We start from the raw sequence: 16,226 nt of genomic DNA, 5'->3' as shown, positions 1-16,226 counted from the left end.
CAGCGCCGGGCTGCCTCATTAAGGGGAGAGTGGGTTGAGAGAGGCCCCCCTGGATCTCTAAGTACAGTACAACATGTTAATATGACAAGCCTGTAATTCCCTCTCAGCCGTGGATAAGCCCAAAGAGGAACAGCGAGTAAGACAGCAAGCACACCCTGCCTTCTATATGTTCATCTCTCTCTCTCTCTCTCACTCTCTCTCTCTCTCTCTCTCTCTCTCTCTCTCTCTCTCTCTCTCTCTCTATCTCTCTCTCTCTCTCTCTCTCTCTCTCTCTCTCTCTCTCTCTCTCTCTCTCTCTCTCTCTCTCTCTCTCTCTCTCTCTCTCCCATCTCTCACTTTCTCTTAAATGCTCTTGCGCTCTCTCCCCCCTACTAAACATACACACTCTCAAACTTTTTCTCTCTCTCAAAACATGAACTACACACACACACACACACACTGACAGACGCACAAAAACACACACACCAACTGATTATTCATTTAAATGTTTGTTTTTTCCATTGAGATCTCCTCTGTCTTCTGACATTTCTGGGGGAATGTGTGTTTGTCTGTGAAGCACAAGAAAGACAGATTTGAGGTTATTCTTAGAACTGGAAGACGTCAGACAGTGAATTAGAATCTGGATGCAAATTCAGGCTGAGCCCTTTTTGTATGGCTGATAACAGCACAGCTTATCCGGGAGTTAAACTTTTGGGTCTTTCTCTTCTATTTTCTAATGAATTAGACTGTGTTGGAGCAGGCGCCAGCGGAGCACTGACACACACCCTGTCCTGACCTAATTCTAACAGAAGCCTGGGTCTCAGCACTGCACAGATCAGCTCCGTTTTACTGGAGCACACACATACGATGATACGCCTACACTGATCCACATACACACACTCACATACGTACAGTTCACACACACACACACACACACACACACACACACACACACACACACACACACACACACACACACACACACACACACACACACACACACACACACACACACACACACACACACACACACTGTTAGTCCAACTTTTGTAACTTCCATCTGTTATAATTCCCTGTAGCAATGTCCATGCTAAACATCACCTAGGTGGCTTTTATTGGGTCTCTCCAAAAACAATTGTGTAGGGTGGTGATGTTGGAATCGGTTTGTTGCCTCGGTTGAGCATAATGATACACAGCGGTAGATTGGTGGTGATGGCTGGTTTAACATTGACTGCTGAATGTACATCAGGTGTTCAGCCCGCACCCAGCCCCAGAGTCCAATCAGTCTGACTCGGGCCAGAGGAGGGTGCTTAAACCAGCCATCATCGACATAGACTCCACATTCCCCATCCTCAATACATCCCATTGTATGCAAAGCATAACACATTACTTATACTTTTTTGTGCCACATCTTTCAACACCCGACAACAATGTTACCCTTGAGGACTTTCAAACAGCAGTTTTATCTGAAATCGTAGAGATCTGAGGCGTTCTAATGTTTAGACGGTTGCCAGGGCCTCGTCATTGGAAATTGGGCCGAACTGGTGGGCAAAAGCTTTTCTGTTCGCTCTTCTGAGGCGCCTGGCCAAAGGACTGAGGCCTGGCCAAATCAAATGTGTTGCTTGGGTATCTGATATTTTCAGTTTTATTAAATGTACTGACTGTCAAAGACCTTATTTTAGTCCAGAAGGAATGCTTCCAAAGTAGGCCTGCACGATTCAGGGAAAAATTTGAATCACGTTTTTTTAGCTTAGAATTTATATTGACGATTCTCTGTCACGATTTTTTCCTCACGAAATGTAATTTTTATTGCACACATGAACCATGACAAAAAAGAAAATGGCAGTACCAAACATAGTTTTGTGGCACCTCTAGCACGTTGGGTTCATATGGCCCTTTATAACTGATTAGAGTACAGTATCAAAAACGGATTTATTTATTTTGTACATATAGCAGCCCATTGTCTTTAATTGCTGGGATTTTATAACTACTGAACCAACTCCACACACCTGTAAATGAAGTCTTCAAAAAAATAAAAATAAAATAATAATAAAAATAAAAATAAGTAATTTAAAACTTAAATCCACACACGGGCGAATCGAGATCGCGATTTTATAACGATTTATGGTGCAGGCCTATTCCAAAGCAATGTGACGTAATGTGTATGTTTAACCATTATATTGTGATCTTCAACACCCTCTGACTGTGACATGAACAATGTACAAGATGCACTGCTTTGATTCTGCTCCTCTCTCTTTTTTTATAGGCCTTCAGAGTTCTCCACATTTGTTTTTCCTCTGGCAGGCCCATCTTTCATCATGTCAAGATGGGAGATGGGAAATGTATAGCGAGTAGAGACACCAGGGATGAAATATCACATGAGAACGTCTTGAACACCAACAGACTTGTTTGCGAGGGAGAACCCAGGTTCAAACCGTAACAACTTTCTCGTTTCACTTTGGCATAGGTACTAAATCAGGACAACAATTACAATGGCCTGTCACTCACTACTTTTTTGCAAGTGTTTCTTCCAAACACCTGCAGAAAGTACAGTGCAAGCATATTCTGGGGTTGGGGAGATGTGCATGGTTGGCTGTTCCTAATATTAGACCAACAGAAAGACAAATGAACCTGCGTTATGCTCAGACTCAGGAGTGGAAACACATTGAAAAAAGAGGGACACCTGGTCCAAATAGATCCAGATTAAGAACCATTCGTTCTATTATGGCCCCTAACCTCAACATTTTTAGAGGTTAATATTTAACAGTTAGTTATAATTAATCATAAGATGTATAATTAGAAATAAAGATGCTTTTATACTAGTGAAGTCAAAGAGACTCAGACTTGAGCTTGAAACTGTTGAGGATCACATGCACATACCTTGAGTTAAAATGTCTGGAGAGACATTATAACGTTTCTGTGTTACCTTTTTGATTTCATGCCAGCTCGTGTTTCTTTTGGTTAGGCAGGTGTTTTTGGTTTTAATAACCCACACAGAGAATGTTTGTTTCCGTCTTTGTGGCCAGGGTCACAGTGGGACACCTGATTAGGCCTGTCTGGCTGTCTCCCAAGTCACCCAGACCTTTCAAAGTGAACACCATATTGTCATTGGTCATACCTTCTTGACCACATTTCCCAGCTGGGATTAGGGCAAAAGTTATCATTAATCCAAGGATTTTGTATTTTTATGGAACATGGCAGGAAGCTACGGGACGCAAATGTTCAAAAACATTCCCCTTATAAGAGGGCATGTAGTGATCTAACTTTTATTTGACCCCTTTCACCCTATCAGCTAGATGCCTGCATTGATCACTTGCTGCTCATAGCAAATAAAGGGCTTGGAGCAGATGTTTAATCCGTAACTGTCATCCTTTTTTTTACAACTCTTCACCGTTAGAGCTCTTTGACTGACATTAAGCAGAGGCAGCCTGGTCCTGGCCGGGGATCCCGGTGTACACGGCGTGTTGTTGATGGCGTTGTGAGCGAGCATGTGTCTCCTGGCGCGTGTCGCGTGGTGCTGCATTCCTTTGTTTCTGAATCCCTTTGATAGCTGCGGCGCGAGTCACCGTGGGGCGGCACATGAAAGGGTCGCTTGTGGCGACAGAAACCAAGCAGCGTGCGTGAAACTATATAAATATCTGACCTTCAGCGGGGTGGGCTCCCATGAAGGAGCCTTTTTGTGCCGTTCCACACGTGGAGGCCTTCGTTAGGAAAGAAGGTGGACGTGTGACATGTGCACCATGAAACCCTAGGGGGTTTGGTGATCAACTCAACACATTTGTATACCATTGATGTAAGATAATAAAACCGTATTTATGGAGCTTGTGTTGGTAACAAGATGACTGGCTGTTTTCTGGCATTGATGAGAGAACGGTCACTGGAAAGGCAATGTGTGAGCCCTCCCGGTTTACAATGAAGTGGATGATGAGACAGACGAGGCCTAAGAGACACAGTACGATATTAGCCAGCTCTCTCTGAGGAGAATACAGGAGGGCTGGTGGTCTGGAGTTGTGAGCCTGTAGAGTTAAACTTGGCTTTTATTGCTATGCTGACCGAGCGTCGATGGATCCCTTTTAGGACGAACGTAAACAAACAAACTGTTGACCAACGAATCCCTGGCAACACGCCTACTGTGCTGTTTGGACATGGAGTAAGCCCTCTCTTATTCAGATCGCTTCTACCATACCGCCCTGTCCGTCAACGCAACCCGGGTCGGGTCAATGTTGACATTGTTTAAGTCTCACTTAATCACTTAAGCATCTTTGCCCGTCTACACTGGAGATGGTGTGCATTGTGCTTGTAGATCTATGAGGGGAGGCCCCCACTGTTCGGACACGGGCAGTAAGTGTGTCTTTATTGAAGACTTAGCGGCTGATGGGCAGTGCTTCAGGACACTGAGTGGGCTCTTCCTGGTGGGGTATCCCCTGGTGCCAATAGAGCGGATATCCCACTCTGTAAACACTGATGTTGATTTGGCAGGCCATGCATAATGTACGTTTACACAGAATTTCCTCAGACGTCTATACTTTCCACTATCAAATATTCATAATACAACCACCAGCCTTTTTCATTAGCCCCTTGTGGACACGTTGTTATTCCTGCTTGTTGTTGAGTTGTATTTTATGAACACTTTTGTTAGAGCCAGAATACACACGATTGATTCAATGTTTTCATTGGCTGATACCACTCATGAGTCGTGCATGGTTGAGATGGTAGCTGTGGCTGCTTCCTGGGACACCAGAGGAGTTTGCATGCATTTGTCTTATCAACACTGGTGGGTTCTGCCTTCATGTTGGTCTCTGGAAGTAATTGAACTCAAGTCTTTTTTTCTCTCTCTCTACTGTCTATTCTCTCCACCCTCGTCCCCTTCTGTCAGAACCTGTGTTACTGTGAGCATTGGACTCTTTGCCTTGCTAAACGAGGGTAATAATGAATATAGCGGCCAATCTCCTGACTAGAATATGTCACTCTCAGAGTTTGTTGATTGAGATATTCTCCCTAGTCTTTGGTAGCCCTCAACACTAGTTTTGGAGTTATGGATTGCGGTTGGTTAGCCTTAGGTTTTTACAATTTCACAGGAATGTCTGCCAAACCCAAACAAATATAATCGTTAATACACAGCATCATTGATTATATTATTATTATTATTATTTTTATTGATGACTATTTATGAGAGATAGCCAATATCGAAAAATATGCTATTGATATAAGAATATTAAACACTAATGACATACACTCCTAGGTATAACACATGTTTGACCGGTATTGTTGACCAGTGTTTGATTAAGGGCAACGTTATCAGTGATGATCTGTTTGTAATCATGCTTTGTGATAGCCTTTAAAAACGTTAAGAATTGCCAATAGCCGCCCTTAGCTAACTACTAAATTGTGGTTTTAGTGGAAATTTAGGTTATGGATTCAACAATGCATTGTAATTCTGCTATGGTTTATGTTGATATAATGAATATTGAAGCTCATTCAAATCCAAGCAAACTTTTGCACAAGTCACATGTTTAATGAAGGGTTTTCCAGTGCATCCCTGCATGGTTTAGTAAGGAACTAGCCCCTACGCCTCTGAGCTCCTGGCCTTTAAGTGGGGGGGGGGGTTGGGGGGGTGGGGGGGGGGGGAATGTCCACTATGTACTACACAGGAATTTGAACTCCTGACAGCGTCCTTCACAGCTGGAATTCTTCCCAAAGTCAGAATGTCCCTTTACTTTCCCACAATAACAACACTAGACCTTGGTTCCTGTTTGTTTGAAAGCAGACTAGCAGTCATCCATTTCTCTTTATAATTTATGGTTGTATAATCCCCCCATCCACCTTCTCCTTTGCTGGTTGTCGTCAGGGCAGCGTAGGCTACTGTACGATCTGTTCAGTTTAACTTTCGGTGACATGCTAAACTATGTTACAATTATTCCTCTCCTCTCCCCCCATGCCCTTGTTTTGTTCTGCTTGTTCCCGTACTTTCTGGGAAATGACACCCAGACAAACTATAATACACAAAGGTTCCGTAAAGTCAGTGAGTATCCAGTCTCTCATGTGTACATGCAGACAGAGAAACAGGCAGTTAGATTGCAAAATATGTGGGGGAACCACAGCAGTCAAACAACATTGTTTACCAAACTTCCCCTCACACACACCTCTGCATTCCCTGCATCCCCATTGAAGGTTCTGATCACACTTTTAGCTTTTATTCAACAATCTCAATTTCTTTCTGTCTGACCATAATATGGTCAGAGGGACCATATAAAAAAAATATACATATTTATTATTATTATATATATTTCGATATCTTATGTATGCAGCTTGTCTGCAAACATATTAACACAGGTCCTCCTCAGTGTGTTTTGTGATATAATCTGAAGTTCAAACCGTAAGGTTTTGGAGGACGTCCCTCCAGAGTGTGTGTGATGCAGGGTCCTTCAGGCTTTCAGGGCTGCCAGAACTGCTGGACCCTGGCCAACAACATGTTGTGGCTGGAGGAAATATGTGGTTTTCATTTGGAGGTCATGGGAAAATGCTTAAAAAGCTCTGCTTAATGACAACACAGCTCAACCTAGGTTGTTCTGCCCATGATGGCTGTTGGTGTGTAACTGTGAAGGAGAAGAGAAGAGCCACAGAGAATAAGCACAGCGATGCGTGCATCCACCCATGGATGAGATTTGCACAGTGTGGCCATCTGGCATATTTTTTGGCAAATGCTTAAAGTGCTGGGCTATGAATTTATTATGATCAAAATACATTCTCTTGTTGAGCCTAAGGGTGACCCGCAGTGCCAATGCCCACACCCACGTCACACGGTCCCATGAAATACAACGTTGATCTCACCATGTGAATTATTTATGCTCAACTATTATAACCAAGACTGTATAATGAAGACTTGTAGAAGTGGGCAATGTACTGAAAATTAAAGGAGGCAGTCATCCTACTAAACCACGCTTTTGAATGCACGGAGCAATGTCACTCAACGACAAGAGATCCATGTTATTTAGCATCCGGTCCACAGCCACTTAATCATGATTTATTGGATCTAGGGCTTAGCTAATCGAGACATCCATCATCCAAACAGTTAACCTAAAGCTTGGGTCAGGCCAGAGGGGGAGAGGGAAGAGGGTCCTGAAGAGATTGAGAGCTGGGTGTAAACACAGATAGAGGGTCTGACGGGGCTTGGCTGTGTTGTTTGTGTTTCAGGGGAGCTTTCTCCGAGGTGGTCCTGGCCGAGGAGAAGAGGACCCAGAAGCTGGTGGCCATCAAGTGCATCCCTAAGAAAGCTCTGGAGGGCAAGGAAAACAGCATCGAGAACGAGATTGCCGTCCTGCATAAGTGAGGGGCTTTCCATCTACACCGTGTTTACATTCACATTAACAGATAGCAGACTTTCATCCAAAGCCACTTCCAGGTTCCATGAAAGTGGGTCGCAGACTCTACACCTGGTGGTGTACTCTTGTCCAGCAAGCAAGGCTTTAAATGAACAGCTATAACAAACACCTATCAACGCACAGCGATTGACCTACAGTGATTAATGAACGGCTACTGACGAATATGGGTTAACGCCACAAGTAATGGGGATTTATCGATACATGGCATAGTTTCTGAGACAATCCCAACTGACCTTGTTCCCCAGTAATTGTGGAGCGGTTCGAAAAGCCTTCTCCGTAGAAGTGGAGGAATTACAGAGCCAGTGCGGAAATGACTGAACTACGTTGGGTCCTAAAGCTATTTATAGATTCCTTGTTGCCTGGGTTACGTGAGGCTCACATCCATTGCCGATATGCAGCCATCCTTAGGTGAGGTCTGTGGAATGGGAGATGTGGGTGCGGGGGTGCAAGCAATTTTTTGGGTTGCAAAACTGTGTTGAACTGAAAGAAATGTGGCCTGAGGATTGTTATAACAGGGTATAGTCTCAAGAGGTTCGCTCGGTATCTCTGTGGGGACAACATTCTGATCATCAATCATCATTGTTCATTCCTTCACTGTGTGAAGCAAGGACATGTCTATCTCCATGGGGGGACAAATTGAATATTATCCAATTACAGGAGCAATTGAGCTAAGTTAGCTTACATCAGCTCATCCGATGGTCTGAATCCCCCCCCCCCCCCCCGATAACGAGGTAGAGCCAGACCATGGAGTCATACTCAAGGGTGATGAAATGGTACCTGCATGCTGTTTGGCAGCAGCCATCAATACAGATAGCATTGAAGGGCTGTATGGTTAAATCATCCTGCCAGACCTACGCGCCTCACAGCCGCCTAAAGGACCTGCCCATTGTCATGTGCAAGATCAGACAAGCACGATGTTTACACACATTGCACACATGAATGCATTCATTATTCAGAACGTTTTGTGTGTGTGTGTGTGTGTGTGTGTGTGTGTGTGTGTGTGTGTGTGTGTGTGTGTGTGTGTGTGTGTGTGTGTGTGTGTGTGTGTGTGTGTGTGTGTGTGTGTGTGCGCGTGTGCGCGTGCGGGTAAGAAAGTCTGCACAGCTTGCACAACGGTTTTTGAGCACGCCCCTCACCTGACCGTTTCAATCAGTTAATCACTTAATCCAATCAGAGAAGTATCTCTTCAGATGAACAAAGACATTGATGAAGATGGATGAAGGTCCCCCTTCCGTCGTTACGCCACACTGTTAATCCCCTGCAATGCTGGATACTGGGTTCAGGCCGTAGAAGGTTGTTGGTTCAAGCCCGGTTTGGGTAGGCTTCTTGTAAGGGGAGTCCTCCGGGTTAAGAGTGCCCATTGGAAACAGGTGGTGGTGGAAACGGACATCTATCGGCCTACCAGGTTAAATAGAGGTGCATGGATAAGAAAAAGATGTATAATGAATGAGTCACTGTTATAATTTGATATGAGGAGAGAGTGACTCAATGCTCCAGTACAGTGAAGGCCTTGCTTGCAGTTTAGAACCCCACAGACACACACACACAAGGTGTCCAAGGTGTCTGCCCACACAGCTGGGCTGTCGGCGTCTCACAATAGCGGGAGAAAATGCTATATTCTCTGATCAATGGGTTGGTCCGATTTTCATTGCAAACGGGTTAGCCGCTGTTTGCCGCTTTCTATTGTATAGCTGTTGAGTGCAGAATGTTGTTCTCTGTCCTGTCGAGTACCTCAAAAAAAATTATCTCAAAAATCATTTCTCATGTTTTACAGTGAGGCCTTTTATTTGATTCAGCCATGTCATTCAATACGTGTGATAGCTTGTTAATCCATACGGAAGTACAAAATTGGATGTCTATATGCCAGGATCCAAATGTGTGCAGAAGGAATGCATTGAAACCTCCTGTCACGCCACTCTGTGGTAGACATCCCTCCTGCAGCCACAAGGGGGTAGCAACGAGCTGCTGTTCTTCTGCAGCCGCAGTCTGTGATCCAAGTGATGCACAAGTTGGCACACTATTGGACTTTGTTGAATGCTTGTCGATATTTCTACAGTAATTGGGTGTTTGTGTGTGTCTGTGTCAGAGTCTTTCAGAATGTCTGGTGCAGCAGACAGTCTGTCAGAATGTCTGAAGCAGCAGCCAGTCTGTCAGAATGTCTTGTTTAACAGACAGTCTGTCAGAATGTCTTGTTTAGCAGACAGTCTGTCCCACATTGTGAGATAACTGCATGTTGTAAGTTCACTAACTTTGCGCTTCCAGATGACTCATCTGCTTCTCGCCATCGCCACGCCAAAAAGTATTTGGGCCCTGTTTTCTGCAAGGAGGCAGGGGCACTTTTACAGGCCGTGACTCTCGGGTGGGCTGTGCCTGGTCAGGTAGCGGGGAGGGTGGTTTAGCTTACTCTCAAACAACACATGCTAGCACTTACTTTGGAGGAAGAATTATATTCTTCTTTTTCTTATTGTTCCTATGGATTCAGTGTGAGGACTCAATGCTGTAACTACTGTGAAACCTTCCTCACTATATTTATCTCCATCTTCGTCTTCCCACTCACAGACTCAAACATGCCAACATCGTATCTCTGGAAGACATCTTTGAGAGTAAATCCCACCTCTACCTGGTCATGCAGCTGTGAGTATGAACGTGGGTCCGTGGGCCAAGCGCACCTGACGGGCTTTTGTGATGTGTGTGTTTGAAGCTCCTTGTTTGTGGTGTGTCACGCCTAATTATTGCACTTCACACACACACACACATGCACACACACACACGTTTCCATTCACACTCAATTACAACCATTAGGGAGTTCCCTCACACCATTTGCCTGTAAGCATTTTCCCCTCAGATAAGAGACGAAAGAGAGAGCGAGGGAGAGAGAGGGAGAGAGAGAGAGAGAGGGAGAGGGAGAGAGAGAGGGAGGGAGAGGGAGGGAGAGAGAGAGAGAGGGAGAGAGGGAGAGAGGGAGAGAGAGAGGGATAGAGAGGGATAGAGAGAGAGAGAGAGAGAGAGAGAGAGAGAGAGAGAGAGAGAGAGAGAGAGAGAGAGAGAGAGAGAGTATGTCAATGTACATTGGATCAAAATATTCTCACATCCGGTTTACCGCACATCTAACTCTAAGTAATACAGAATGTAACAATTTGATAAGAGCCTTCTCAGCTGGATAAAATATGGTGTCTTGAAAGTGGAAGCCTCAAAAATGGCAATAAGAAGGTTGACCAATACGGTGCGCAATAATTTTACATGACAAATAACATTGGTGTTCATCTTAACTACACAGCTAAAGCTAAGTCATGGGAACCAAACCTATTCTCCTCTGTCATCTCTTCCCCCCTTTCTAATTTTAAACCTTTTTTCAGTTCTCCTTTCATCATGTATTCCCTGATCTCATTAGGCCTACCTGTGTGTGCGCGTGTGTGTGTGTGTGTGTGACTCATGATATTATATAGTGTGTTCTGGTTCATGGTTCCATCTCCTTTAAATGGATGCTGTTGAAACACCTTTAGCGGCCTCCACCTAGTGGTCAATAAATATAATACAATGAAGTCACAACAATATGTTGAGTAGTGATATGAGGTGCAGATGCTCAAATACTAAGACTAAATAACATTACAGTTGATTCAGATATGTAATCAGTGAAGAGTAGTAAGGCCTCTCTCTCAACAATACCTGCATGCTATTGAGACATTAAAACACTGGTGAGGCCCTCTGTCTAGCGTTTCAATGGAATCAGTTACTAACTGAGAGGTCTCTGATGCAGGGTTTCTGGCGGGGAGCTGTTCGACCGCATCATAGAGAAGGGCTTCTACACTGAGAAGGACGCCAGCAAACTCATCCAACAGATCCTGGATGCTGTGAAATACCTCCACGACATGGGCATTGTCCACCGGGACCTCAAGGTGAGCTCTGGAGTCCCACTCATCACAGGACTGCCTTATGGCTCAAGGTGAGCTCTGGAGTCCCAGTCATCACAGGACTGCCTTATGGCTCAAGGTGAGCTCTGGAGTCCCAGTCATCACAGGACTGCTTTATGGCTCAAGGTGAGCTCTGGAGTCCCAGTCATCACAGGACTACTTTATGGCTGGTGGCCTATTAAAACATCTGCATATTTTACTAAGCCAATGACAACGTAGGTAATGTTTACTTCCTACGTAGTAAACATTTGCACAGTAAAGCATTGAAAATGTTCATTTATACTCCACTTCTGATGTAATGATTGGTTGATTGACTTTGCTGCTGAATCCCGTGAAGAAATAATTGTAGATATCAAAATGCTCCCGTTCCAATTACGATGTTAGGAGACGGTAAGGTCAGATCAATCGCCATTGATTCACTATGTTTGAATTGTCGCTACAACATACACGGTTATTAGTACAAATAATCAGACCTTTGATGACCTGGATATCGGACCACAGTGAAAGTAGACCCATGGGCGGAAAGACAAGCCTCCACTTCTACCGTGTGACGCTTACAACGGTTCCTTATCAAGGAGTGTTTGACCCCATCGAGACGACAGCAGTCACGTTGAGATGTGTTGTAGTTGTGGGACCGGGGGCTGAAGGTCTCTGGTTTGTGTTGTCGTTGTGAAGGCCTCTGGTTTGTGTTGTCATTGTGGGGCTGAAGGCCTTTGGTTTGTGTTGTCGTTGTGGGGCTGATGCGTCTGGTTTGTGTTTTAGTTGTGGGACCGGGGGGTGAAGGCCTCTGGTTTGTGTTGTCGTTGTGGGGCTGAAGGCCTCTGGTTTGTGTTGTCGTTGTGGGGCTGTGGCCTCTGGTTTGTGTTGTCGTTGTGGGGCTGAAGCCGCTGATTTGTGTTGTCGTTGTGGGGTTGAAGGCCTCTGGTTTGTGTTGTTGTTGTGGGGCCGGGGGTTGAAGACCTCTGGTTTTGTTTCCATGGTTTCCAACAGCCGGAGAACCTGTTGTACTACAGCATGGACGAGGACTCCAAGATCATGATAAGTGACTTCGGCCTGTCCAAGATCGAGGCCTCTGGCAGCGTCATGTCCACGGCCTGCGGAACGCCGGGATACGTCGGTACGCAGTGCTCACATTCTGCTGATTGCGTGTGTTTTTTATGCTGCATATTTAACTTGTGATTCAGCGCATTCACCACTACCCTTTATATTCCTCAGCTCCGGAAGTCCTGGCTCAGAAACCGTATAGCAAGGCAGTGGACTGCTGGTCTATCGGAGTCATCGCCTACATACTGTAAGTTAATGTCTCTCTGTCCCACCTCGGTCTCCTGTCAACAATGGTGCTGTCAGGGAGGAGGTGTTGGGGCTGGTCCTCCTCATAGCTGAATGAATAACCTCCTTTCCTCCGCTGTCCCAGGTTGTGTGGCTACCCTCCCTTCTACGATGAGAACGACTCTAAACTCTTTGAGCAGATCCTCAAGGCAGAGTATGAGTTTGACTCTCCGTACTGGGACGATATCTCAGAATCCGGTAGGGGGAGAATGTGATCACTACAGATTCATGTAATTCGGTCAGTCGAAGTAGCAATAGGCTATCATGGAGGCTACTAAAGCCTGCATGTATCTATTTATATATAGATATATGTATGTATCTATATATATATATGAACCTGACGAAGCAACAGTGAAACACGTCGGTCACATAATAGATCAGCTTATCAGCTTATGCCAGTGTGCGGTGATTTTACACTTCTTTGACTTGATATACTATTGTTGACTGCACATCACCAGCACCCGAGAATCTAAAGGCTGTGCACAGGGACTTTGTTCTTTTTATATATATATTTATATCTATAATTTTTAACGGTAACAGAATGCCGTTAAAAACTAACAGAAGAAAACACTGAATTGGACCAAGCTCTTCTTGGTTCAGCTGCTTGGCTGTTACTAATCTTTACAGACACAAAGGCTGGACATAATGTTTTATTTTATCATGGGCGTGTGCTAAATGACAGCAGATGCCCATGGATAATTGGTTTCCTGTTTCCTGTCTCAACAGCCAAAGACTTCATAGTTCACCTGATGGAGAAAGACCCAAAGACACGCTACACCTGTGAACAGGCCCTGCAGCACCCATGGTAGAGCACACCCACGCACACACACACACACACACACACACACGCACAGTCCCAAACACGCACACACATAGACCTTAACCCAGACCCAAACAGGCACACACACTCCCAAATCATCACACCGCACCAAACACACAGACACACGCATCTGCACACACACACACACATACACAAAGACAGACCAAAACAATACATTGAGCCCAGCTTCTTTCACACGAACACTAACTCAAACCAGGCACCAGGCAAGGGATTTTGATATTAGTTTGAACTCTGTTGTGTCTGCTCTGTGTTGTGAAGGATTGCAGGCGACACGGCCCTGGATAAGAACATCCATGAGTCCGTCAGCGCGCAGATCAAAAAGAACTTCGCCAAGAGCAAGTGGAGGGTGAGGCGACATACTACTACTACTACTACTACTACATACTGCTACTCTCACTCCATGTGGAATGGATTCACTCTTTCATTTCAGTCTTTCCTGATATAGTTTTGGACCAGAAGTCAAACAATAGAAGAGCCGTTTGGCTGTAGGGGGCAGCTAGACGACATTTGATTCACATTAGGAAATAAAGAAATGGAAACACTTGGAGAACCAACAATACGATACAAGGAACCGAGTGGGATTCCCATGACGCACACAATAACAGAACCTCATGGAGACATGTACAGTACATCACATTACAACAGGGCTGGATCATAGCTTGGTGTACAACATTCAAAAGTTAGAAAGTAAAAACACTCTATCGCTCTACACACACACATCACAAACAACATATTTTCACTTCACTATCTAGCCGCCCTCTTGCTCAACAGTAAGCATAACAATGGAGTGTAACACAAAGATGAGTGAGATCTGTGTTGTGCTCCAGGCGAGCACCATACAGACTTCAAAGGCAGTGGCTGAAAAGAAAATCCCCATTCCTCCTTCTACTAAGAGTCCTCCCTCATGACATTGTCTCTGTGGTTGCGCAGCAAGCCTTCAACGCCACGGCGGTGGTGCGCCACATGCGTCGCCTGCAGCTGGGGACCAGCCTGGAGGGACCCAACCAGCCCAGCATGCTGCTGCCAGAAGAGCTCACAGGTACAGGTCACACAGCCCAGCACCGCCTGCTTGCTAGCGCCGCCTGCCTGCTAGCGCCGCCTGCCTGCTAGCGCCGCCTGCCTGCTAGCGCCGCCTGCCTGCTAGCACCGCCTGGCGCTCTCTAGCAGAAGATACCTGAATGGTCTCACCGAGCGGACTCCAGATTGAGACAAGGGATCAACGAGGTCCAATCAGGGCTAATAAGGCCTTTTGTTTTATTTTGAAATATCAGTTTCAATCATGGCAGGGATTGAAACTCAGCCAACACTGGTATACTGTGAAAAAGTGGTCTTAAATGTTTAAATGAACACCCTGTCAAGTGGCCACTGCAGAAATATACTTCCCCTTCTGAAATAAAATAACACCCCTTTACGAAAGCAACCACTCGCACAAATATATATTTCTCTGGGTGGAATAACTGCAATGAAACAGGGAACAAGGCCCAGACTTTGTGAGGTCTTCCCATAGAAAGTCTGTTCTAATTTAGTACGACTGCTGGGTCCAAGATTAACATGATGTACAAACTGGGTCGGGATCCAGAGTCGAACAGGCGGGAGAGGAACGTCATTTCTGTATATAGATGCTTGTTTTATTATATGTTGTATTAGTGCAAAGGTATGTCTGCATACAAACATCCATCATCCTTCATTTTGAGTTGACTTTCTGCTGTACTTTGGCCTATGCTTACAATGTCTTTAAGACGATCTTGAAAAGTGTCTTGCCAATAAAAGTGAACATGCCTTTACTTAACTTAATATAATTGTATGTCCTCATAACTTATTTTACGTCCTCTCTCTTCCTCTCACCTCACCTCCACTTCCCCCCTATCCTCTCCTCTCCTCTCCTCTCCTCTCCTCTCCTCTCCTCTCCTCTCCTCTCCTCTCCTCTCCCCTCTCCTCCTCCTCTCCTCTCTCCTCTCCTCCTATCCTCTCCTCTCCCATCTCCTCCCTCCTCTCCTCTCCTCTCCTCCCTCCTCTCCCCTCTCCTCCTCCTCTCCTCTCCTCTCCTCTCCTCTCCTCTCCTCCCTCCTCTCCCCTCTCCTCCCTCCTCTCCCTCTCCTCCTCCTCTCCTCTCCTCTCCTCTCCTCTCCTCTCCTCTCCTCCTCTCCTCTCCTCCTCTCCCCTCTCCTCCTCTTCTCCTCTCCCCTCTCCTCTCCTATCTCTCCTCTCCTCTCCTCTCCTCTCCTCTCCTCCTCTCCTCCTCTCCCCTCTCTCCTCTCCCCTCTCCCCCCTCCCCTCTCCTCTCCCCTCCTCTCCTCCTCCCCCAGAGTCCCAGTCGGAGGGCGGCTGCTGCCAGAGTTCAGAGGGAGCTGATGAGTCTGAGTCTCTGTCCCCCTCCTACCGCTGCCACACCACCAGCAGGGTCTGAGGGCCCACCCAGCCACCTGATCGACCCCAGTGACCCTCCTTTTTTACACCTGGGCGACCCCCGAGGCCTCTGCTTCTGCCCCACCACCCGTCGTATGGTCGCTCGCCTGCAGGGGGGGGGGGGGGGGGGGGGGGGGGGTGTAACGTAGGATGAGGCAAGGTTGATGAAAATAATTGTTGCTGGTCGTCGGGGGGTTGATAGTGAGGTCGACAATGAGGATGATGATTGTGATGATGCTGACGACGTTGCTTCAGGAGTCGACTTTCACTGACTGGATGATAGCAAAGGATCAGAGGATGGCTGGTTGGGGGGGAGAGGCAATGATGCTCCCCCAGCCCTGGTGTATCATGGGTTTTTGTGTTTTTTTCCGCAGTAGC

General features: G+C 45.9%; 1 protein-coding gene across 1 annotated transcript in view; it reads left to right on the top strand.

Annotated features, from left to right (window-relative positions):
* Positions 1-15,964, top strand: part of LOC130374474 (calcium/calmodulin-dependent protein kinase type 1-like) — a 30,991-nt gene extending 15,027 nt beyond the window's left edge. The window contains exons 3-12 of the mRNA XM_056581296.1: positions 7,174-7,305; positions 9,921-9,995; positions 11,119-11,257; positions 12,263-12,389; positions 12,488-12,563; positions 12,687-12,799; positions 13,328-13,406; positions 13,701-13,788; positions 14,373-14,481; positions 15,749-15,964. Coding sequence (XP_056437271.1) covers positions 7,174-7,305; positions 9,921-9,995; positions 11,119-11,257; positions 12,263-12,389; positions 12,488-12,563; positions 12,687-12,799; positions 13,328-13,406; positions 13,701-13,788; positions 14,373-14,481; positions 15,749-15,849 — 1,039 coding nt within the window. The 3' untranslated portion in view covers positions 15,850-15,964. The remainder of the gene's footprint in view (positions 1-7,173; positions 7,306-9,920; positions 9,996-11,118; positions 11,258-12,262; positions 12,390-12,487; positions 12,564-12,686; positions 12,800-13,327; positions 13,407-13,700; positions 13,789-14,372; positions 14,482-15,748) is intronic.
* Positions 15,965-16,226: the final 262 nt, after the last annotated feature.

This window comes from Gadus chalcogrammus, chromosome 1, assembly GCF_026213295.1.
Source record: "Gadus chalcogrammus isolate NIFS_2021 chromosome 1, NIFS_Gcha_1.0, whole genome shotgun sequence".
NCBI classification, from domain to species: Eukaryota; Metazoa; Chordata; class Actinopteri; order Gadiformes; family Gadidae; genus Gadus; species Gadus chalcogrammus.
Note: the sequence above shows the minus strand (reverse complement) of the source record. Positions and strands in the feature narration are given on the sequence as shown.